The following is a 24,055-nucleotide window of genomic DNA, read 5'->3' as shown; positions in this document are numbered from 1 at the left end:
CTCCTTTGCTCACTGTATCCGTTCCCCTTTGCTGGGTTTGGTGGGTTCTTGGGCTTCCATCTGGTTCCACCCGGGTTTGTTTTGTTTTGTTCTATCCCCTTGTTGTTCTTTAAATATATCGGGCCTTTGGTCTTTGTTTGTCCTTACATTGACTTTTTTCCTCGGGGGCGGTGCTTCTCTTCTTTGGGTTGTGCCGGTCCCTCGGGGGTCCGGTGTCCCATAATTTTTTTACATCTTATGCAATATCTGTTAATTATGATACAGAATTTTGTTCACATCCGTTTTTGTAACTGAAGTTCGTCTCCTCAAAAATACTTATTACATGCATGTATAATTTCAATATAGAATATAACTTTGTCATTCTAAATAGGAGGGTAGAGATCTCTTTTATATCTGCGGAATGAAGGTTCTTGAAATAGTTGAGAATCTTACCGATTCTCAATAGAGAGACCGTGGGTTCAACTCTTACCGATGGCTTCGCAGGGTTCTTGAAATAGCGGAGAATCTTACCGATTCTCAATAGAGAGACTGTGGGTTCAACTCTTACCGATGACTTCCTTGAAATAGTGAGGGTTCTTGAAATAGTTGAAAATCTTATTCCCCATATATATAAAAAGCACATTTGTACGAGGAAAAAATCTCATTTATGTCTTATAGTCGATCGAGAAGCACTCACGCAATCTTAATTGACTATGCCGGATGAAACTAGAGAAATGCAATCTCATGCCGGCCCATGGAAGAACTAGAGAAGCACGGGACGCATGCACCCAGCTTATTCGCAGTTTCATAACATAATTTCTCCTCTTTTTATTTTAATGGTATCGTCATCTAGATATTCAGGCTTTATCGTCTGTCGAAAACGCAAACGGTTTGATAGAAATTCTGGGACACTCAACTAACAGGAATCAACAAATTTAGCACTTTAAGAATTTTAGGGTTTCAACAGAGACTGAGGAAACCCTTCAAAAATTGGCGTATGCCGTTTGTAAGTGGCAAGCACACGGTATTCTTTAGTAAAAGGCGAAAGAATAGTTCGCTCTGTGCTTACCACACGGCTGCGTGGTTGTTGAATTAGCAGACTGCTAGTTATATAATGGTCTCTCAACTTTTCATTCGACGTTACAAACGATGTGGGACTAATGACTGTTTCAGTTGGGAAATCACCAGAAAATAAATCAAAAGTTTTTAGGTTTTATTATCTGAAAATTCACTCAATTTCTTAATCGTAGATGGCTCTGACTTTGGCGAGGCTCAAGTTGAATATGAATATGAATATGAATTCATCAATTCGATTCATATTATTATTATTCAAGTATACAGGCTTCACAAAACTGTATGCGAAACCTTGACGAAAGGGGGAGTTTATTCAGTTAATACACTTCTTGTACTACAAGAGGAATTCGAGGTAAGTTACTATTTCTGCGGTTAATGCAGGGTTCACGCTTGCTGTTTACCTTACTATTGGTATTCCGTTGCTTGACTAACGGGTTTCCCGGGTTTTCAGTTTTGAAATTTCAAACTCTTTCTTTCTCTCTCTCAGTTATCGATTTCTTTGTTCGATAATTCAGCATTTCTTGCCTAAATATGTCTGAATCCCCAGATGGCACGTCTTCCTTAACTATCTTAATCTCTGTAAGTTCTGTTTTCTTCTTTTCTCTTTCATTTTGAAGTTAAAATTTTCACGACGCAAGCAATCAGTTCTCTTTATTTCAAGAGGGTTTTCTCACAATCTGAATATCTTTGTTTCTTGAACTGTGATTCAATTTCTTCTGTTTGTCCTAGAATGAATTTTGTTTCATTCATGCCTGTTCTTCAGCCCTAGTTGATAATTTTCATTATTTGTTCTGCATAGTGATCGTGCCGGATTGGTTATTACAATTGTTATTGGGTTTCCAAAATTTCCAAATTTCAATCGGGATTCAGACACTACAAAGCAAGCGGTTCAGAACATTTGCTTAACCATGATTGAAAATCTTGGGGTGTAACATTGCAGATGCACAAGTGTGTCTCTAAAGGCCCTCTGAAGTCAATTGATTAGTTGTAACTCGAGAATGGTCTTTCACCTAGTCTTTCAAAACCAATAAGTTTATATTGGTGTTCAATTTCATGTATGATGGAGTCCAACAATGAGGTTATGACAGAGGAGAAAAGGGAACTGTTCCAATCTCATCCAGAGGGTGTAGATATCCTCTCTGCTTCCCCAAACACTCCAAAGTTCTCCAAAGCTCACCATGGAAAGCATAGCCCTGGAAAGGGGAGTCCAATCAAGCTTGATAGGCATTCACATTCTGGAAAAGATGGGCGCCCTAAAAAAGGTCTGTCAATCATTTACTACAATTTTGATATAATCTCGAACCTTTTCTATTCAAGTATTCACCGAGTTCTTCACAATCACCATCATCTCATTTTATCTCCCTAGACATAACCTAGTATGTTTTCATCTGGTCAAGGAATCATGACTGTTGATTTAAACTCACCAGACTGATCTATAATTTATTTTCATGATGCTGTTTGTATGCACCTCTCTCTATATATCTCTTCCTTATATCAATTAAAGGGGAGCATGGATCTGGCAGTGCAGCCTTGTCCATTTTCTATAGATTGAAACAAGAAGTTTGTTGCTTTCATTTATTGCTTATAAGAATAGCTCATTACTTGTGCAGGCGGCTCTGGTGGAAAAGGAACATGGGGTGGGTTACTTGATGCAGAGGGTGGTTATCAACTGGATCCAAATGATCCGAATTATGATAGTAATGAGGTATCTACGCACAATCACATTCTTTCTTGGGTTGAAAAATTATATAACAATCCCGGAAGTGGCGACAAGCCAAGCAAGGCGAACACAAGAACATCTTAACAAGACCTAGAAATCTCATTTCTTTTCTTTTCATTTTTGAGTCTTGACTATTGATGCTTGTGATTATGTTCATCTCATCATGGAGTAACTATTTGGATGCAGGAAATCGACCAATTAGATGGAAACAAGTCAGAGAGAACTTTTGAGGAGTACAAAAAGAAGGCTACGATAATAGTGGAGGAATACTTTGACAATGACGATGTTGTGTCAACTGCAAATGAACTGAGAGAACTTGACATGCCAAACTACAATTACTATTTTGTTAAGAAGCTTGTCTCTATGGCCATGGATAGGCATGACAAAGAGAAAGAAATGGCTGCCGTTCTGTTATCCACACTTTATGCTGATGTTATTGATCCTCCACAATTTTTCGAAGGATTTAGTAAATTGGTTGAATCAGCTGATGATTTAGTTGTAGACATACCTGACGCAGTAGACATTCTTGGTTTGTTCATAGCTCGTGCTGTGGTAGATGACATACTTCCTCCAGCATTCCTATCTAAGCAATTGGACTGCTTATCCACAGAATCTAAAGGATTTGAAGTCATCAAGCGAGCTAAGAAGGGCTACTTATCAGCCCCACTACATGCTGAGATAATTGAGCGGAGATGGGGAGGCAGCAAACGCAAAACAGTTGAGGAAGTGAAGGCAAGGATAAACAACTTGCTAATAGAGTACGTAGTAAGTGGTGATAAGTTGGAGGCTTGCAGGTGCATCAAGGATTTGAAAGTATCCTTTTACCACCATGAGATAGTTAAGAGAGCTCTTATAATGGCAATGGAGAGACGGCCTGCAGAAGGCCTGCTTCTTGATCTATTGAAGGAAGTTGCTGATGAAGGTATAATTAATTTGAGCCAAATATCAAAAGGATTTGATCGGCTGATAGACACTGTTGACGACTTATCGCTTGATATCCCAAGTGCGAGAGAGCTGCTGCAGTCCTTGATCTCCAAGGCCGCTTCAGAGGGCTGGTTATGTGCTTCATCTTTGAAGCCTTTCTCATCCCAATCTCCAAAACCAATAGAGGATAATGCTGCACAAATTTTCAAGACAAAGGCTCAGTCTATTATCAAGGAGTATTTCTTGTCAGGTGATATTTGGGAAGTAATTAGTAGTCTGGAATCAGAAAATAATACTTCCTCTCCTGAGTTGAATGCTATTTTTGTGAAGAAGCTAATTACCCTGGCAATGGATCGTAAGAATAGAGAGAAAGAGATGGCTTCTGTCTTGCTTACTTCTCTATGCTTTCCAGTGGATGATATTGTAAATGGTTTTGTAATGTTAATTGAGTCTGCAGATGACACCGCATTGGATAACCCAGTTGTTGTCGAGGATCTTGCTATGTTCTTAGCAAGAGCAGTGGTGGATGAAGTCTTGGCTCCAAACCATTTGGAGGAGATTGGGAGCCAGTGTTTGGGGAATGACTCAACCGAGAACAAAGTGCTACAGATGGCACGGTCTTTGCTACGAGCTCGCCTTTCTGGTGAGCGCATCTTGAGGTGTTGGGGAGGTGGGGGTAGCAGCAAGCCTGGATGGGCTATTGAGGACGTCAAGGACAAGATTGTAAAACTTTTAGAGGAGTATGAGACTGGTGGTGATGTACGGGAAGCTTTTCGCTGCATAAGGGAGCTTGGTATGCCTTTTTTCCACCATGAGGTAGTAAAGAAGGCGATGATAACATTGATGGAGAAGAAGAATGAAAGACTTTGGGATTTGTTGAATGACTGTTTCGCTGTAGGATTAATTACTCCAAATCAGATGACAAAGGGTTTTGGGAGACTAGCAGAATCACTTGAAGACTTGGCTTTGGATGTGCCAGATGCTGAACAACAATATGCCCATTATGTTGAGCGGGCTCAAGCTGCAGGCTGGTTGGACACATCATTCCCCGGTCCCAAATCATGAATGGCTCCTGATAGCAAGGCTCGAATTTAAGGCTTTCGGCAATTATATTTAACTCCTCTTTAACCTTTATATCCCTTTGAAGCATCCAGTTTCCTGTGCATATTTTGCACTGTCTTGCCACTTATATATAAGTGTCCCTGAGTTAACCCAGCATAAACTTTTGGGTTCTAAAGAGAACACTTTAGATGGAACAGTTGCTTTCAGGTTTGATTATTTATTAGCCAGAAGATCATCAAATAGTTAGAGACGTAACATGAATGTTCTCATGAGAAATGAAAGGGCATCAGGATTTGTCTTTCTCTTGTTACTAGCTATGAAGGGAAGGCTTGGAGTTGCTGAAGATAAAGGCAGTGATGAAACAGCAGAGACTCTCAGGTCTCGTTGTTACAAATTGATGTATTCTTTGTAATTTTGGAAGGCTATGTGTGCTAGTATTCCTTGTTGGCTATTTCTTGATGTAGTAGTCTTTCCACTTACCTATAAAAATGTGTGGTCAAACAAACTGAAAGTGGATGTTGTTCATTTATTTTATTGCTGAAGTTGTTCAACATCAACTGCTTCATTCGATTGAAAAAATTTGCCTTTTCAAAAACCTAGAATATATATTTTGTCAGTGACTTTCCAGAGTCGTGATATGTTCCTAAACAAAGAGAAAGAACAAAGGCAACCAAACAGAGTCCCAAGGAGGAAATCCCGAGACTCAGAAGGCCATATAAAAGTTCAATGGGATTGATAGGCACTACAAATTAATCACCTTAACCAAACCAAAAACCAAAGAACCCCCAACAGCAATGACTGACTGGCCTCTAAACATCAACTCACCGAGGGCTCATGCTCCGAATCCAGATCGGACAGGTTCTCCATTTCTAAAGATTGTAGAGATTCTCAGGAGATTGAGTAACTGTTGTACAGAGTGTCCAAATTGAGTCCAGATCCTTTTCATCCGGGCGGCCCATCCTTCCATCCCCCAACCGTCGCATAAGGCCTGCCCGTGGTACTCCGGCAGCTTGTGTCAGCGCAACCATGAGGGTGGGACTTGGGAGGATAGGGGGACAGCCCGCATAGGCAGAGAGGATCTGAGCTCGTCTGAAATCACATTGCAAAACACCAACAAAAGAATGTCTCTATATAAGGTAGTGTGCGAAATCATATCGTAGAACACAAGCTCGGCAACACACCTAATAACTTCTAATTTTTGAAAGCATATTGCACAAACATCTTTCAGGAAGGAAAATAATCATTATTCATCGCCTCATGCGGGGTTGCAAGTTGAGAGATATTGTACACTCATGGTGAGTTGGGATTCACTATTCTTGTGGATAGAAGATTATGTCTCATTTATACATTTTCATCACATATTTAAGGAGAGGGATTCACTTTTGATCCCCCTGCAGGCTACAAGTTGAGAATCTAGACTCCCCCTTGCGAGTGAGGGATAATATTATCTTCACTCTTTCACCATTCATTTAGAAATGAATCCACAACTAAAATGATTGATGTATGAACATCGCCACATTTCTTTAGGGCTTGTTTGGTTACTTGAATCTAGAGATTTCAAATATTTGGATTCATGAATCTGAAAATTATACCCGTTTGGTTGTAAAAATCTCCAGATTCATGAAATCTAAAGATTTACCTTTTTACACTAAAAACGTGAATCTATAGATTTATGGGTAAGGGGTGAAATCCAGAGATTTCAAAAAAGCTATACATTTGCACATTCACAAAAATCACGTCGATCAAATAGTTTTTTTAAGATGAATCCACAAATTTCATTCCACAACCAAACATTTAATTTTAAAAATCATGACTCCATAGATTTAAAATCTATAGATTTGAAATCTCTAGATATTTGAAATCTCTAGACTTATGTAACCAAACAGGCCCTTAAAGTAAATTGAGAAGAAATCTATAGCTTAACAACCTAACCATTTTTAAATCCTATAATTTAGTTTTTCAATCGATAATTATTGTTGGCCCTATTCTATAGCTTAATTACTTATATAGAATACTTTTCTTTATGAGGTGAGTCCGGATCTAAATTTTTATGAATTTACCATTGCCACCCTCACTACTAATGGTGTTTTTTTTTTTTTTTTGGTAAAAATTTCTAATTGCGTTAGATGGCTGGTAAGCTTGTATGTATAATATCCATGTTGTCCTTTTGCTAAAATTAATAAACCAATAGGCATATACTATCATTTAAAAAACCATAGGGAATACGAAACTTATGCTTTTACATTTTTGTCATTTTGGGTTTCAAATATTCAAATCAAAAGATGAATAAATAATAATAAAATTCTATATATTTTTTTTTATTTCAGAGTGCGCAGTGCGCTTAACTAACGGTTTAAGTTAGTCAGTTTTTGGTGAAACCGTAATCGTGGGAGCAGGAGAAGAACGAGAACGCTAGCCGCACTACTAATGCTCTGCTTGTTGCTACTCTAAACTGAACGTCTTCTCCTAATAACTCAAAGGAAGGAAGGAGAGACCGAAAGTTTGAGACAGAGACAGAGAGACGGTAAAGAATGGAGAACGAGAGCGAAAGTGGAGAGATAGAGGAGCTTTCCAGGGGCGGCCATGAATCTTCAAAACCTAATAATCCTAACAAGGCGTCCCGAACTGTCAAGACCAAAGTTCCGGAGGTGGAAATTCACCTCTTTCGACAAGGCAAAGGTCCCATCGACGTCTTCAAATCCACGCTAGGAGGTTGGGATCAAGATCTATTGGAGGTCTCCGACATTCTCGAGAAATATAATTTCAAATCCATTTTCGCCTTCAATCCTGAATCTGGAAGAGGCGTTGCTGTCCGTTTCAATCCTAGAAATGGTAGATCCTTGCTCCCCTATAAAGATGGATCCGTGATCTTCATTGATGGAGAGCCAAAGGTACTCTGTTACAATTCCCCTAGTTTCTTTCTTTCTTTCGATTGTACCAATAAATGTCTTGCTTATTGTATATTTTACTTTCCTATGAATTTTAGAAGACCGGGGAATTCGGTTTAAGAAGCCCTTTTGTTCTGGTTAAACAAAATTTATGTTGATTTTCGAGTATTAATAGTTGATGCTTTCTCAATTTCGATAGCCTTTTCTGAAGTATAACCGGAAAACATTGGATGGCTATAAGCAATAACCGAATCATTCCGCGGGGTTCCTAATTTAACGATTATAAAGCATTACATTTCATTAAGATCTGATTCCTTGAAGCTTAAAGACACTGGCGGCTTCCTGTAAACATTTGCAGCGATCGTCTTATTTTGCTTTTCTTGCCGGAGGATTGGGAAGAGCATGTAGATTACAAAATTATGAAGAAAAAAAAATCAGTGTTTTTGCTTTTGTTTAAACCTATTTGTGGGCTTCACTGAGAAGCATAGCTGCATTGGAAAACCAGATAATAGAATTAAGTCTTCTTCAATAGTCAAGACTCTGTGTTTAGGGATTGCCACTCCCACTGAAATATTAGCTTCTTTATGGAAAATTGGCTAGATCCTAGGAATACATGGATGTGATCTAAGGTGTTCTTCTTGTGATTTAGAGACCTGAAAACATTGAAATTGTTGGTCGCCACGCAGCTCGGTTCACTAAGTTTTATCTGAGGGCTGGTTGTAAAGTTTTGGGACTCATTAGAACCCCAATTATGATTTTTTATGACAGTTGGTTTGTGAGTATCTTTATTTTTATTTTTTGGGGTTTGGGGTTTTTGAGAGGGGGTTGTGGGGATCTGTGTGTTGGGTTCCCCTGTAAATACCATGGTGGAGTCTTTGCATATTCACTTATTTTCTTCGATAGCAGTTTTCCACTGGCTGATCAAGAACTGTAAGACAACCGACACCATTGAGATAACGGGCACAACCCTGTGTGCCTTATGTGGTTAATGGGGGAGCTGGGTTGGGATAGGATTGGCATTTTAATTTCTGAAATTACACCCAATTCATGCCAGCTGGAGATGGTCTCATTTATTAAACGTTGATCACTTTGACATTTCTCCACTCAACTAATATGCAGGTTTGATTAGTCTCAGAGTTTGACAACATGGAATCAGGACCCAGATGGGTCTCCAATGATTTGCCTTAGATTGGCTTTGTAATCGTTGCTTTTCTAATATAACACCTTTTAGGGTTCTCTGTTGGGGGAGGGACAAGCCAATTTTGCCGGAACTGGGATTGTCATTGTCTGATTCAGACTCATCTCAATAATTAAAACCGTGTTATGCTTGACTTGTATTTGTCAAATAGAATCAACATGATCTGAACATCAATAGGATAGCTTCTTTAAAATCACCATCACTGTGAGGGAATATGTTCTCAACAGTTATATAATCTGCAAATTGCTGGTGTACTTTGGATGTGTTTTGATATTCCTTTATCCCTTCCCCACACCAACCCCTCCCCAAACACATGCACCCACACATACAGACCCTACACACACAAAAGAAGCAGCAAAACTCAAACAACAGAAAATTAAAAAAGAACCTTCTTCTCATGTGATTTGAATGAAGACCTTTTTATTTAATTATGAAACAATCTGATGTATTTCAGAAACTTATGTAATGCTATTCAAAAAATTCATCCATAATTAACTGTGATGATATTTATCATTATCATGCTCTCCTCCTTGAGTTCTGAAAGTTATTTCTTGAGTAAGTTGAATGATTATGTTTTTTTTTTCTTCCTCAATCATTTGAATGAAATATAGCTTTGAAGTCGACCCCATTATTTGGATAAGGATCTGTTGTTGTTATGCATCTCTGACTCAATTATATTCACTGATTACAGGACTCGTTGGTCATGCCTATAACCAAGATTGTGACGGCAATTGCTTTTACAACCTTCATAATAGTAATGCTTTACAAGGATACTCCATACTGGATGAAGAACATATATAACCTAATTGGAGGAGGTACCATCCCTCCATGGGTTCTAGCTTGTGCAGTAATAGTCTTCACCAGACTGAGGAAGAGAACTAGAGACCTTCTGAAAAAAAAAGGTTGGTGAATAGACATTATCTGCACTTTTCTGACCAGCATATTCTTGTTGATATTGGGAGAGCCATACACAAATAAATGTAGCATGAGGCGCTTCACACTGAAACTTTAGGTAATTTTTCACTTGGCAAACAGTTTCCTTTGGCATTCCTTTCTGACGTATGTACACAGCATTGAATCCAGTCTCTTGAAATACCCGGAGAAGCAATTATTAATAAGCAATCAAACCTACTGATGTTGTAACCCTTTGGCAACTTTGATGAAGACATCTTCCAAAGTGGTTTCGGTTAAACCCCATGCTTGTACAGTGAACTTATTTTTGGCGTCCGCAATTGTTTGGAAAACCGTTGCAATTCTAACATCTTGCTTTGGTAGTTCGAACTTATATGTTCCTGATACTTGATATACTGTTTTTGCATTTGGCGAGAGACTGTGTGCCAATTCCTTTACTTCTTCTTCATGAGCAGAAGAGGTTGTGATCGTTAAGAGATAGATACCTCCATATCTAGCTTTCAGCTGTCATTGCAAGCAAATATATAAGCATTTCCTAAGTAATAACATGATATTTCTAAAGGTAGTACATCTCACACACCACACACCCACATGAACATTCGCAGAGACGAATGAGAAGCAAGATACCATGCTGGCATTTGTACATACACAGAGAGACCTACCAATAAGCAAATACAGAGGGAGAGGGAGAGGGAGAGGGAGAGGGAGAGAGAATGATACTGCTCTGACAGTATATCTTCATTTTCTTAAAATAATTATCACAGTATTGTCCATTTTCATGTACAGTATCTTTGTTGTGCCAAAACCATTCACGACTTGATTATGACTTTTCTGTTAACTGGAAGTGAGGTGAACGTATGTGGTTCCTAAACACCATTGTACACAAGTTGGGTCTTTTCTTTGATTTCCCCCCCCCCCCCCCTCTCTCTCGTGGTTACTTATTTGGTCACTGGGTGGTTGGTCTCTTTCAAGAATAATTCTTAAATGTATCAGGTTTGCGATTGTTTCAAGATTTTCACCCAAACTTCCAGCAGGGATCTGTAGAAACTGAATTGTAGTGATGAACTTGAATTAACTGAGGTAATACCTGGTTGAGAGTTGAGTTGAGTTGAGTTTGATTTGGTATAACGGTAATTGTCTACTGATGGATATAAGCCTTTGGTATAGAACACGTGTTGGAATAAATGATTCCAATCCAGTGGTCCAATTAATATGCTAGCAGGATTTTCTCTTTTTCTTTTGATTTTTTGTTTCAGTTCATCTGTCTGGTTTTGTCAACAATGAGATGAAGAAAAGAAAATGCTCTAATATAAAAGAAAATGCTCTAATATCTAACCACAAATTGAAGTCACAAAACTTTATGCCAACTCAGTGGGTGTAGCTACTTTGGTGATTTATTATTCCTTTCTTTTTTTCTTTTCCTGTTTTAATTTTTTATTTAAGAGAGCTACTTGGTTGAGGGATGTTGGTTGAGGGATGTTTATGTAAGTTATTTTTCCAGAAATTTCACATGATTTGAAGGTTATGAAGAACGGGATTTGCATAATAGAAACGAAGCAACCGGTTAGGTCTCAAGGTATTCTTCAATAAACTGCCACTATTTTTTCCGAGAAAAGGCTTGCATATGCAGGCCTCCGCACTCCCTCGGTTTTTCCCCCTCATTACTGGCTTGGCACATAGACTGTTAACTATTTTGGAAGGAATCTAGATCTTCTATTTATTACGGTAGAGGTCTATGTTCTTCTCACACTTCTTTACCACACATTAGGGATGAGATTTACCTTTGAGTGCTGATAAAATAAATCAAAAGTAGAACGACAATTGGGCTCCTCATAATTATAAAGTGTGGAGGTGTGAATGAAGTAGACTTCTACCCATTCTACCCATGCTCATTTGGAAAAACATGATCACCGACCGACATCTTAAAGCATAACAATTAGGCAGGCGTATGTATGCCTGTATAACATGACATAGTTCAAAGTGTAGGATAAAAAGTTCACCTCACTTGGGGTACCAAGGCATTGCAATTTTCCATCAACAAATATTCCTATCCGGTTGCATAGAGCCTCTGCCTCTGCCATTGAATGTGCTGAAACCATTTCGCTAAGCTTATTAAGGTCAGTTCTTGAAACAGCAAACCGAGAAATATGCTGAACTGATAATATATTATATATATATATGAATGAGAGGAGTTATATATCAATATGAGAGGAGCAAAAGCAGCAGCTTACTTGTGAGAATAATTGCTTTCCCTTGCTTTTCCCTTTTGATTGCTCTCCATAATAAGTCTCTAGAAGCCGGATCTAGTCCTGTGCTAGGCTCATCCAGATAGATAACCTGGGGATGGGATAGAGCGGTTTCACTTTAACATCTTGAGGGAATAATAGAATGAAAATGGTTTCAACAAAAAACCGGTAAGGTGGTCAATTTGATGTTGAAGGATCAGAGGGTCATAAAGCCTTAGATGGCTGGCTGTCTTGAGGTTTCACTTTGGTATACATACCTTAGGATTTCCAAGCGTTGAGATGGCAACACTAAGTCTCCTTCTCGTGCCACCACTTAATTTTCCTGCTAGTCTATCAGCATCGTTGAATAAATTTACACCCTCTAATGATGCGTCCACAGCCTGTGATAGTGAGCAAATGAAACACTTCTAAATACGACAATCTTGAAATGGTGCACCTGGGAAAATTATGTTTTGCAGGTTGCAGTCTAGTAGTACTCATAATCTCAGGGTGAAAGATGGATTTGTTCTTACTTGCTCTAATCTGTAGCCTCTGAGGTTCTTTAGTCGACCATAAAACGTTAGGTGCTCTCTTGCAGTCAGCATTTCCCAGAGCAAGCTGCATTGAATGTATTTTACCAGTCAAGGAATTGGCAGGAAGAACCCATGAGGCAAGTTCAACTCTAATGTATTTTAACTATTATTTCTTACTTATGCTGGGGACAGACACCCATGCTACAATACACTAGATCCATTTCATTCCTTATATCAAACCCATTAACTAATGCATTACCAGCAGTGGCATTTGTAAGACCAATCATCTGCAAACAACAGTAGACATTTACAAGTGTAAGTTATCATTAGATAACACTTTAGATCTCTAAATTCTGAACCCATCAAATTTGCTGGTTATTACATGTACCAAAACTAACCATATTGATGAAAGAAGTTTTTCCTGCACCATTTGGACCTATTACACCCAAGCATTCCCCTTCACGCAAAGCAATAGATATTTCACGTACTGCATATACCTCAGGGTTCCCATCCTTGCTAGAATATACCTTCTGGAGTCTGTCCACAATCATGGGATAGCCATTAGAGCTAAAGGGCTCCTGCATTAACTTCTCAGCTACTTCCTTCTGCAATGAAAGTGAATGTGAAACAACAAAACCACATATTGAAGTGGAAGACTGACTCCTGAGATAAAAGTTTACCTCGCGATAGACATCAGGCTTTTCCACATTAACAAGCACATCAAATCCTTTTCTTTGTGGGTCATCCAGAGGAGTGCAAGAACATGTACTAAATTTGCAATTCAGGAACCAAAGTGGATGTTTGTTGACTCCACCTCCGACTGTGAAAACTTGATCCAAGTAATATGCTAACAAAAGCAGTACCATCCATTCGATCATCATGGTGATTAACACTGAACTCAATCCGCTTTCACCCAAATCCCCCCAAAGCATTCCAGCCCCTCCAGCCATTTGAGCATCAAAGGAATATTGTCCAAGCTCATAAAGCCCCCGGAATAAAGCGAAAAAAGGAAAGATCTGTAAAAGTAAAATGTGCATTTCTGCAGCAGTAGTCAAATTGGTTAAGACATGTACCAATATACAACTCGACATCTTTCCAAGAATACTCTCTATTAGTAGCAGAAACCAGTCTGTTGATTGGGAAATCCTTATTAGAACTTAGAAGTGCCAGTTCTGCTTGGAAGGATTCTCTTAATTCTCACTAAAATGTTGAGTTAAACACCTAGAGATGGAGGAAAAACCCAATCATTGGACAGTCTTTTCATTGACTAATATCATAATGTACTTTCTTTAATTAAGTTTTGCCTGTGATGTTCTTGTTTGTTTGGTAACAGAGTAGTAGACAGCTCTCTAGTAATCTTACGGTAAAATATTTCATTGACTAGCATATAATGTATTGTGTTTTAGTCTTGCCAGTGATGATCTTGTTTGTTTGGCAATAGACTTCTCTGTTTCTGTTTTTCAGACAAAACTAAAGTGGTCCTACATTAATATATTTCATGATTGGTGCAACCCCCAAGCAAACAAACAAACCAAATTACAACCCCCCCCCCCCCCCCAAAAAAAAAAAAAAAAAAAAAAGAGAATAAAAATTGTACTATATAGAAGTTTTTGGTTAGGTTTGGGGAGTCATCCCAAGAATTGGTAGGTCCCTTTCATATTGTATTAATGCAGTTTGAACAGTTTCTAAGTCTCCCATTAATGATGATCCCACCAGGGTGATCTTCAGGTCCAGAAAGATGGTCTGATCAGATCATGGTAACTGTTTAGACTACCACACTGTTGTCAAATTTATAAACAATCAAAGAATTCCAAATGGGATCAGCACGTTTACCTGACTCAGATTTTTTGAGCACAGCCACAAAAATGAAGTATCCTAGAAGTGAAGATGCAAACACGTACAAAAATCCAATCACTGCAATTGGCAGACTATCAGTCAATTAAGGAGGAAAGTGGAACTCACTCTGATTTTGTATGAAATGGTTTATCATCCAGGTGAGCATGTAGATTTTTTATTCAAACCTGAAGAAGTCTTCACATCTGCGAAAAATGTGGCTAAGAGAAATGCAAATGCAATCTGTAGGTTCATAAAATTGAGAAAGAAGATAAACTGGATGATGTAGCTGTTCAGCGTGAAGGATTTTAAGCCTGTCAAATGAGGACCCTGGGTTAAATATGTTTCTACAGAAAGTTACAAAGACGAATGTTTGAACAAGTTTTTGGCACTGAATTTACCTACAATTGTGCCGAACAGTAGAAAACATGTCATATAGACAGATGATATAACAAAAAAGTAGGAATAAGTGATTAACCAGTAAGAACTATCTCTGAGTCCGTGCATCTTCATCATGATCCTTAGTTTATGCTGTTTTTCATAAACTAAATTATTCAAAATAACCTGCATAATTGTTAACCGAGAAGCTTTACGATTAGGCTCATTCCGTGAACAATGAAATTATTTTCTGGGGAGCTCATGTAGTTCAACACTTAGTAACTTATCTCATGTAGCATGTGACATTAAGAATATAGTTTCTGGTAAATACCGGAAAAGGTAGCTGAAAGACCCATGCATAGAGCAGTGGTCCTGTAAGAGAAGCCATATCATACATCGAAGCAACTGATAGAGGTTTAGGCATCTCTGCAACAAATTCGAAAATCACCTTTACATGGGCACCTCTCAAGAATCGGAGGTAGGAATTTGTGGCCTGCATATTCATTTGGGTGTCATCAGTATTGAAGTGTGGTAGCAAACTAACATACAAAATGTATATCTTCAAGAGAAGAGAGAGCTGCAGTTATGAAGTATTGGAGTAGAGAAAAGTTCAAATGTTCAAGTTCAAGAGTTCATGCATTAGTATACTCTTTAACCATCTAAATGTAAAATTATGCACTACTCATGCTTAAAACACTTCTGCATCTAAGCCTACCAGATTCAAAGCCTTCTGAACACGCGTTATCAAATGCTCACTAAATTCGGATGACAAGTCAGTTTGATTGTACCAGACTGTTGTATTGAAATTATGATTGTCTGTGTTCAGGAAATCATATGCTGCAGCAGAAAGCAAATCAATCCATAAATCAACCAGAATGAAGACTGTTTCGATGTTCATGATCTAGCTTTTAGTGCATCCAACCTCCAAGAATCACATCTCTTGTCCCATCTGCTGATTCACCCTGAAGAATATTTACTAGCTCAGTGGTAACAATGGAAGAATTGTCACGCCATAAAGGTTGAACTCGCAAGCATTCTAAATCTGGACCAAAGCCAGGGGCCACAATCATTAGGAACTCATCCACGATGTTTACTGAGAAGGATTTTTCTATTGATATCTGAAATTTAAACAGAGTATAGCACCTTGAGGGAGACGCTTCCTGCCATATTCACCAGTTCCAAGTGAAAGGTTAACGTTAGGTGAGCAATTTGTTTGAACCGTCACCAAAGGTACGGTTCCAAAGAAGGCCATTTCAAAACCATATGTAACTAGAGGCTTAGTGTCAGTAGCCTGAAGACCGAAGATACAATTAGTTATAATACAGAAAGAGAGCGAGACTTAATATCAGTTGCCTGAGATAGAGAAATATAAAAATGTAGATAGACTTACTAGAATCAAATTTTCAGCAATTCTCAGTCGATCTTCAATTCCTAAAGAAGCTGAGTAGGTGTTCGGTGGGAAGAGATTCTTCCCCAATCCTGGATTATTTTTAAGATAAATGTTATCCTTTCTTATAAGATCCATGTATATCAACCAACACAAATGCATGAAACAGAGCAAGTCAGATATGTTTTTGTGGGTGCAGGGATGTGGTTGTGAAATGATCAAAAAAGGAATTGTTCCAAGACGTTACTGCAATTCAGGGAAGAGGAAGAAGAGGGGGAAAAAGGAAACCTTAGTACTAAGTAACAGTTCGCTTCACTAAGCCAAAAACTGGAAAAAGAAATGATAGTCTTTCCATTCCTCCTGTAATTTACTAGTGGAAACCCATGATGGAAGCCAACTCTTCTGAAATTTATTTCATTAAACGGGATATCTAAGAGTTAAAAAAGAAATGAGTTGCAGTTGTTTACCTTCAACCACTGATCTGTTATCACCAGTAAGCAGCACTACTGCAGGACAAGATTGAGTACTCTTGCATATTACCCTTAGCTCTTCAGGTAATTGTAAAGGAAGTGGCCATTTTCTTGGTTTTCTTGTGGGACATATGGTAGTGTCGGCCATGAGCCTGGAGAGACATTGTGAATCGCATTCCTCCGTAATTACCTCTGGGGTAGAGCAATCACATTGACACCATTTTTTGTCTTCATTTTTGTCTTCCATTTTGGTGTACATGGTCTGGACTTGAGCAATCACAAAACACATGATGATAGGGAATGCTAGAAGTCTCATGATCGTCCCAAAACTGCGTTTCTGTAAGATTAAGAATTACAACAATCAATCCATTTAAACCACGAAAGCAAAGAAAAACAAAATTTCTTAAAAGGAATCCAACCTGCTGACACCAGTTCTTCCTCATCAGAGCATCAGCCTGTTCGAGGAGACCCACAGGTCGGGTTGGTGAGTATGACGAGCTCGCCATTTGACTCTCTTCCTTTCCCCCTCTTACTTGCAATTACTCAACCTTCCAATTTTCAAAGAGAACCTAATCAATAGGTGTAACAGAGCAGAATTGCTTCTAAACATTCTGAATTCTTGAATTACCTCACAGCACCATCCGAGCAGCATAAACAGATTCCGTGTCTAACAGAAAGAAGAAAGAGAAAGAAAAAATTAAAAAAGAAAGCATAATGCAGAAGGAAAGAAAAGAAATTATCAGAGATCCAACAACGATCAGACAAACAAACCAGTACTAATGCATTTGTTTCAATGAGAAGAAGATTGGGGAAACAAATCTGGATGTATGAACAGTGAGGTGATTTAGCGTTATTGACGTTCTGGTTTCTTTGGCTCCATTATTTATCGGTAAATGATTCTTGTTTAATTTTTCCTCCTGAGGATTGCCAATTGTTAAACGGTTTCAAAGGAAGGGTCGTGAGAGAGATTAGTGAAGGCTCAAGAAGGACAACCACTCATATCTTGCCACGTATCAAATTCGATTTTTTTAAATCTCACCCAGTGCTGTTTCTCTCTCTTCAAACTTTCACTCCCTACCATCGGTTCTCCTGAGGCTAGCAGACAACAAATCTTTGTGTCTCTGTTTTGTTGGAAGCTCAAGCTCACAAATGCAAAGAAACCGAAACATAAAGAGTGTGTGGTCATCACCCGTGTTAAGATAGAGCAGTGTAGGTCTCACACTCATGTGAGCATGTGTATTCCTGCAAAGGCAGAATGGGCAGGCCTATAAGTTTGGGTGTATGGCTGTATTAACCACGTTCTGATTGCACAATGTTGTTTCATCAACCAGATTCAGATTCCCATTTCTTTAAAAACTGGGTACAAACATATACAAGCCAATAGAACAAATCCTGTTAAAAGTAACGTCGTCATGCCACATTATGTGAAGCGCATACTAATGATGGACGTGCTCCTAACATGGTCTCCACCATCTTTTATATAGAGACAATCAAACCAAAGAGGTCTCAAGTTCAAATTTCCATCCCTCTACACCTTCCCCCCCCCCATTTCCCCAGTTCCCCTCCCCGCAATTAAATTTTTATTACCAATTTATTACTCTTGATCTTTGTCAATTGAACCAATCCCATGAGATTTTACTTACCTTTTCTTTGTTTTGTCAGTCACCATCGTCACATGCGTTTCATCAAATAGCAAAAGAATCAATTTCTTTCAAACACCTACATATTATTGATAATCCTATCAGCCATTTTTTGAGATTTGAGGAGTTTGAAGATAAATATTTTGTTTCACAATATCAAACATTGGATCAGCCTTCACGTTTGGTGGAAATAATGCGATGGACAAGACCGACATGGAATAAGAGGATAGATCACCCAAGAACTTAGGCTTTTAGAGCCTTTATGCCAAAGAACCTGTAAAATAAGAGGATAGATCACCTTTATGAATAGTTGCTTTATGATGAATATAATCTCCCTCCGATTTCTTTTCCAATCTAATTTCCAAACCATGGGATTAATGCTAGGCAAACTTTTCTATTTTACCTTTTGTAAAAACTAAAAACAAAACTAATTGGAAGTAGATGTTATTAACAGAATCTCTTATCACCATTTGAGTTGACAAGTAACTGGTCCAGATCAAATGTACCCTCATTATCACTTGTTGGTTAAATAATACTTTTAACACATACAGGCAAAAGCTTGAGGTTTTTATCATCAATTAGCCACTATCATAATGCATCAATAGCTTTCACAAAATAATAATATTTGGAAAGGATGGTTAAACTGAATTTCAAAACCTAGCTCAATGGCTGGCTGCCTGAAAGTCAAATTTGAATTAGGTACTTTTTTATTGGCCACGATCAGGAAGTCACACCTTATTTTGGTAAACAATTGAACAAATAATCCTTTCTGCACCCCAACCCCAAGAACACAAAAAAGGATCATTGTTTCAGTTTTGCATATAAAGAGCGAACCCAGTGCAGAAAGCTTTCACACAAACACAGTTCGTGAGGCAATTTTTCTATGTAGCCTTACCTCAACAATTTTTGGTGAACGGCTATTTCCATACCTTAACATCAAGCTACATTTGTGGTGCAACCATTCATTGTGCCAGCCTGCCCTCTTTTCCAGCTTTGAGTATATGAACACCTTTACATTCAACCAAAGTAAAAGTAGGAAAACCCAGGCCACACCCCTCTTCCCGCCCAGGAATCAAAAAAAGTTACAAGCACAAGGCAGAAAAGAAAAATCAAACCCATACACTATATTCTCGCATCTGGTTCCTTCAAATGCTGCCATATAAGCTTCACTTGCAGTCTTCTGTTTCAGAATGTGTCTTTTAGAACAGACAAATCAAACATTAATGTCCATACGCTTTGATCTGGATTGGCTGATTCCTGGGGAGCCATTTAGCATGAATCTAGGGAGACTGTAATTCTCGATCACAGGCACTGGCTGTTGAGGATTAAGTGTGGGGGGTGGTGTGAGGTTGCGTTGAGCTGGAAGGGGAGGAAGTGCATTGTATTTGTAAGGTTCACCATTGAAACTGCAATTAAACAATAATCAATATTAGCTCCAATGGTTTGTGGGGAATCCTACCTCAACTTGAATTTCCCTTAACCAAGTTGCAAGAGAGAACAAAACATCAAGTGCACTGCAAAATTTCAATGTGATTAGGTGCTTGATGTGGCAAAAATGAACCCTATGGGGAAAAATGTGAATGTTTCACCTCAAGATCAACATATACATGCTGTTATTAGATAGCAAGATTAGAAATCACAATAAATACCCTAAAAATATGCAGGGCCTTAATGTATGCTTGTGGTACATGATACATCAATGAAAAATTCTCTAGTATTTCACACAATTACTCATCTTTCATGATCTTCAACATTGAATCAAAAGCTTTTGACATGTTTTTAACCCCCCAGCACCCAAAAAAAATATATATATTTTGACACGTGACCATCATTCCTTCTTGAAAAATAAAATCTCTATTGGGGAGAAACAGAAATACAAATAAAGGATTCACAAGCAGCCTCTACTAACTAGATCCCAATATCCCGTACAAAGGTTAGCAATTTCCTCTTGTTAACACGGGGTTTTCAGCTTGTATACCTAATCAACTGATTTATCCACCATGAAGTATCCCATAATTCCATATAACTATCAAAGCTCTAGTCTTCCCATTTGCAGGATGCACAAGTTGCTGGATTTGAAAAAATCCCAGTTTGCCATCTCGTAGGTGATGTAAACAACAATTCTAGGGTTCACTTTGTAATGATGTTGCCCTAGAGTTAGGTTCACTCCAGGATCCTCCCTCAGGGAACCAGCAGCCTTCTAGGATATTTCTTGGAGGAATTAGGTTTTTAAGTCACAGAACAACACCCAAGAAGGGATCAGCCAGGCTGGGGTTGAAGGAATACGGGTTTCAAGGATTAATACTATACCGTAATTGTGTTTCCAAAAACTAAATCTGAGTCTAGGTTTAAGCTTCACAGTTTTCAGAGGTTAGAAGGAGGGGTAGGAAGGTTCTGTTCCTGTGGTTGTTTAGTTTCAGATTAGCTTTTATATGTTAGGGCTTAGGGAATGTCATTTTAGGGTTTCAATTGGGCTGTTGTAGTTAGTTTATAGTTTCAGATTTAGTCCTAGTTGGTTAGGGATAGGTTTGGAGAGTCGTAAAGGGTTTAGGATTCTTGGATTGGGCTGGAACTGGGAACGAGTGTGGGAGAGGGGATGGGGAAGCTAGTCGTAAGAAGGAGACGTAATTGGAGTTGGGGTTTGAGAGATATGGGTGTGCCAGGGTTGGGTAAAATTCTGCAATTTAGGTTTTCTGGGTTTCCTAAGCTGCCGCAGCTTAAAGAAGAAGAAAAGAAGGAGAAATGGGAAGGGGGATGGGCTGTAAACAGCGTTAGGCTTAGAGGAGGGTAGGGGATGAACTAAAGTGGAAGGAGATGGGGTTCTAAGGGTGCCACAAGGTTTAGAAGAGGCTACGCATGTCTGTGATAGAGGGGAAGGGTGAGGAAGACTTGTGTGGCTTAGGAAAGAGGGACAAGGGGGCTGGAATGGGGAGGGAAGGGGCTGTACTTACCTGGGGAATGAAAACACATGCTGCTGTGGTTGAATTGTTGTTGCAATCAAGACTTCTTAATGCCACCGTGGCTCTCCCAAGAAGACCACAACTTGGATTTCCTCCAAACTAAGAATTTTATTTGACTTAACTTGTCAATTACAGAGGTTGGAGGCTTCATGTATAACCTCTAAAAAGAAATCATGAAAGGACTCAAAGTTGGAAAACCAATTAGAACTCTTACTGGCTAACCAATTCTAACTCAAACTACTAATTGAGCAGGACTTTAACTTGCACAAGGAACCTTCATAACTTACTCTAGAGAACTCTAATTCAAATTCTAAGAGTAGATGCTGGTTCCTTGCAAGGACTAGGAAAACTCCACTCGACTCCTACACAAACTAAGAATCCAACATAAACAAGGCCTCCTCAATAACTTGCAAAATATGGACTCAAATAAGAAAACAAAAATACATCTAGGGTTCAGACAACAAACTGGACTCAATGGAACCCATACCTAGGTACTACGAAAATGGGCAAAATTACCAAAACACCCCTGGTTCGTATTAGGGGCCGTAGGGTATGGGAAAGCAACCTACACCCAATGGAACCCCTAGAAAAAGTTTACATCAGTAGGCCACAGGCCAATATTCTCCATCAACACATAATTTCATGCCTATCCTTAGGCAAGAGCTAGAGTACACAAGCAGGTCTAGAAAGCTCTCCATACTTTATATGCGAATGGCCAGTAACAAATTTGTGAGACTGATTCGAAATCACTTGGACAAAGGATATGATGCACTGAGAAAGATCTCTTGAAAACCTGAATGGTGGTGACACAGATTTCCATCTTACTTCAGAATTTATTTTCCAGTAAATCAGTGCTAGCTTTCTTACTCCATTTTCATTAAGAAGAATTTGTATAGATAACCATCTCAAAGAACTTCATATAGCTCAGCAGTTGCAAGATTGCTAGTGATAAGACACAACGTATTAATTTGTCATCCTAAGTCTAATCCATCATTCTAACAGTATTTATGATAGATCCAATTATCCAAATCCATGGCTTCATTATTCACAAGAAGCAAACATATGTCCAAAGGACTGTTAAGAAAGGATTTGCTGTAAGTTCTTTCAATGAAAATGTAAGTTGGAAAAAAGAGGAGATGTTATAGTAACAAACCATTGTCTGTGTCATTAGTAAGCTTTCTAAGACAATTGGAAATAGAGTTTTCTAAGGCCCCTCCTGGCCTTTGCACTAAAACTAGTGAAGACCCCTCGACATTGCAAACATTACAAAAAGGTCCCCCACGTTAGGCACCATTAAGGACCGTTTACAAATAATGGTGAAATTCATAATATATTTTAATATGACCAAAATGTCCCTAATGTGTTTAAATGACTAAAATATGGTGACTTTACCGCCTATTTTCAAGTTTGGACCACACACAATGAGGGAAGGGAAAGCACCCTTCACCCATCTTCTTCATTTATTAAGTTGGAGCAGAAAATGGAGCAGTTGGGGACAATGGGAAAACCCTGTTTTCATTGCATTACTTCCAGCAAGCTTGGTAAAGCTTGAATGTTACTCAAGTCGTATGCGATTTCAAACATTTTTCTGCACCACCTGTCCACCTCTTTACCACTTTTGCAAATTAAAATGAAAGAGAAGACTTAAAATCAACTAATCAATTTGCAATTCCAAAAGAAACCTTCACTAAAGGTGTCAATTTGCAACCTCGAACCGTTAAAACTGAACCGGCCTGTTATAACCCGAACCGGCCCAAATGGAAGCTTAATGGGCTGTATTTGGGCTGAGGGGGCAAAGCCCGAATGATTTGGGCTGGCTCAAGTCAGCCCGTGTACAACCCGTTAGTTCTACTAAGATCTAGTTTTGGAGAGGTTTTAGTGGACTCGTTCTACTAAGCCCGTTAGGCCTTTTTTTTTTTTTTTTTTTTGGGGGAGAGGCCTTAGTTCTCTACTAAGATATAGTTTTGGAGATACAGTTTTCTATTCAATAGCATCCACATTTATGAAACATCCCTAGGTTCAATTTCGAGCTTCAGTTCTCCAATATATTTTAACTTACACCCAGTGCCTTAAAAATACCTATAGCTTCAAACACTCTATTTTCTGCTCAAAATCTATTGTTGGGAGTGAATGACAATCATTTGCAACTGGGCTATAAGTTTGATAATGGGTTGGTAATGGTCTCAAAACCACCACAACCCAAATCCAAACCGTTAGCCAACCTGAACCCAAACCAAAACCGAACCGAAACCGTTATTTTGCAAATAGGCTGTGTTTGGGCTTGGTGTGTTTCAACCCAAGCCAAAACCGCCCCAAACCGCACCGTTGACACCCCTACGCTTCACCCATCCAATTGTTGACATGTTCAAACATGAAATCCCATCGAATTCTCTTCAAAATCCCATATTCACCTTACAAATCGAAACCTAAAGATGATCTGCAACCAGTTCTTGAAAGCTTCACCAAGAAAAGGGTTTGATTTTCTAGACCCCAATGGATTTGATCTAGAGAAAGCTTTCATTTTAAGAGAGAGGTCTCCTCCTCTACCCCATCGTCAGAGGTCCATGAAATGCAACTGGACAACTGAGGCTTCAAGGAACTAAAGCCTTTTTTTTATAGAATCAAAAGTCAAAACCAAACAAAGATGAGAGAAACAATGAAGAGGGATTTAACACCACACAGTCTATCTTATTTCTTCTCAAAGACGCCCATTTGGCCATTTTGCTAGTGAGTTCCGTGAGTCCAAAGGCATCCTTGGGAGGTCTCCACGGGTGGGATTTTTAAAAGCAACAATACAGGTGATGCGACAAGGCATGAAATTGCCCGTTTTGATTCTCAGTTGTTGCGAAAATGTTCAAGACAACTATGAAAA

General features: G+C 38.8%; 4 protein-coding genes and 1 non-coding gene across 9 annotated transcripts in view; 2 read left to right on the top strand and 3 right to left on the bottom strand.

Moving 5' to 3' along the window:
- Nucleotides 1–943: 943 nt before the first annotated feature.
- On the top strand, nucleotides 944–5,270 carry LOC149026572 (MA3 domain-containing protein). Of its 5 annotated transcripts, none has more exons than XM_089154409.1 (4): nucleotides 944–1,405; nucleotides 1,994–2,315; nucleotides 2,664–2,758; nucleotides 2,960–5,270. In XM_089154409.1, exons 2-4 carry the CDS (start codon nucleotides 2,111–2,113, stop codon nucleotides 4,760–4,762), a joined length of 2,103 nt encoding a protein of 700 aa, XP_089010535.1. In that variant the 5' UTR covers nucleotides 944–1,405; nucleotides 1,994–2,110; the 3' UTR covers nucleotides 4,763–5,270. The 5 variants fall into 5 exon arrangements, with proteins under 5 accessions (XP_089010535.1, XP_089010531.1, XP_089010511.1 ...); XM_089154405.1 differs by having other exon boundaries at nucleotides 1,853–2,315; XM_089154385.1 differs by having other exon boundaries at nucleotides 1,569–2,315.
- Nucleotides 945–1,057, bottom strand: LOC149026573 (U5 spliceosomal RNA). Its single transcript, XR_016171377.1, has one exon. It is a non-coding gene; the product is annotated as a U5 spliceosomal RNA (small nuclear RNA).
- Nucleotides 5,271–7,143: 1,873 nt separating the features above from the next.
- LOC149026571 (WD repeat protein) lies at nucleotides 7,144–10,106 on the top strand. Its single transcript, XM_089154376.1, has 2 exons — nucleotides 7,144–7,650; nucleotides 9,537–10,106. The coding sequence occupies exons 1-2, from the start codon at nucleotides 7,291–7,293 to the stop codon at nucleotides 9,753–9,755; spliced, it is 579 nt and encodes a 192-aa protein (XP_089010502.1). The 5' UTR covers nucleotides 7,144–7,290; the 3' UTR covers nucleotides 9,756–10,106.
- Nucleotides 9,974–19,422, bottom strand: LOC149026570 (ABC transporter A family member 7-like). The gene is made up of 21 exons (XM_089154358.1): nucleotides 19,345–19,422; nucleotides 19,153–19,232; nucleotides 17,212–17,250; nucleotides 17,003–17,131; nucleotides 16,581–16,920; nucleotides 16,117–16,205; nucleotides 15,870–16,017; nucleotides 15,649–15,768; nucleotides 15,442–15,563; nucleotides 15,058–15,219; nucleotides 14,750–14,912; nucleotides 14,537–14,662; nucleotides 14,349–14,429; nucleotides 13,196–13,554; nucleotides 12,914–13,120; nucleotides 12,693–12,802; nucleotides 12,516–12,600; nucleotides 12,261–12,383; nucleotides 11,989–12,094; nucleotides 11,758–11,846; nucleotides 9,974–10,261 (listed from the first exon to the last, which is right to left on the bottom strand). The coding sequence occupies exons 4-21, from the start codon at nucleotides 17,087–17,089 to the stop codon at nucleotides 9,974–9,976; spliced, it is 2,805 nt and encodes a 934-aa protein (XP_089010484.1). The 5' UTR covers nucleotides 17,090–17,131; nucleotides 17,212–17,250; nucleotides 19,153–19,232; nucleotides 19,345–19,422.
- LOC149026569 (small GTPase LIP1-like) overlaps nucleotides 18,240–24,055 on the bottom strand; it is a 26,645-nt gene continuing 20,829 nt past the window's right edge. The window contains exon 7 of the mRNA XM_089154367.1: nucleotides 18,240–19,629. Coding sequence (XP_089010493.1) covers nucleotides 19,437–19,629 — 193 coding nt within the window. The 3' untranslated portion in view covers nucleotides 18,240–19,436. The remainder of the gene's footprint in view (nucleotides 19,630–24,055) is intronic.

This window comes from Hakea prostrata, chromosome 1 (assembly GCF_041222555.1).
Source record: "Hakea prostrata isolate BN-2017 chromosome 1, UWA_Hpros_2, whole genome shotgun sequence".
NCBI lineage: Eukaryota > Viridiplantae > Streptophyta > Magnoliopsida > Proteales > Proteaceae > Hakea > Hakea prostrata.
This window is presented reverse-complemented; position numbering and strand designations above follow the sequence as displayed.

Excerpts from the sequence above, each read along its gene's own strand:
- LOC149026572 (XM_089154409.1), top strand. The coding sequence starts at position 2,111 with ATGATGGAGTCCAACAATGAGGTTATGACAGAGGAGAAAAGGGAACTG. Across the intron at positions 2,316-2,663 it reads AGATGGGCGCCCTAAAAAAG|GCGGCTCTGGTGGAAAAGGA; the intron begins GTCTGTCAATCA and ends TTACTTGTGCAG. Across the intron at positions 2,759-2,959 it reads CGAATTATGATAGTAATGAG|GAAATCGACCAATTAGATGG; the intron begins GTATCTACGCAC and ends ATTTGGATGCAG.
- LOC149026571 (XM_089154376.1), top strand. The coding sequence starts at position 7,291 with ATGGAGAACGAGAGCGAAAGTGGAGAGATAGAGGAGCTTTCCAGGGGC. Across the intron at positions 7,651-9,536 it reads TCATTGATGGAGAGCCAAAG|GACTCGTTGGTCATGCCTAT; the intron begins GTACTCTGTTAC and ends CACTGATTACAG.
- LOC149026570 (XM_089154358.1), bottom strand. The coding sequence starts at position 17,089 with ATGGCGAGCTCGTCATACTCACCAACCCGACCTGTGGGTCTCCTCGAA. Across the intron at positions 14,663-14,749 it reads ACTGTTCGGCACAATTGTAG|GCTTAAAATCCTTCACGCTG; the intron begins GTAAATTCAGTG and ends CTCATTTGACAG. Across the intron at positions 14,430-14,536 it reads AGATGTGAAGACTTCTTCAG|TGATTGGATTTTTGTACGTG; the intron begins GTTTGAATAAAA and ends TGCCAATTGCAG.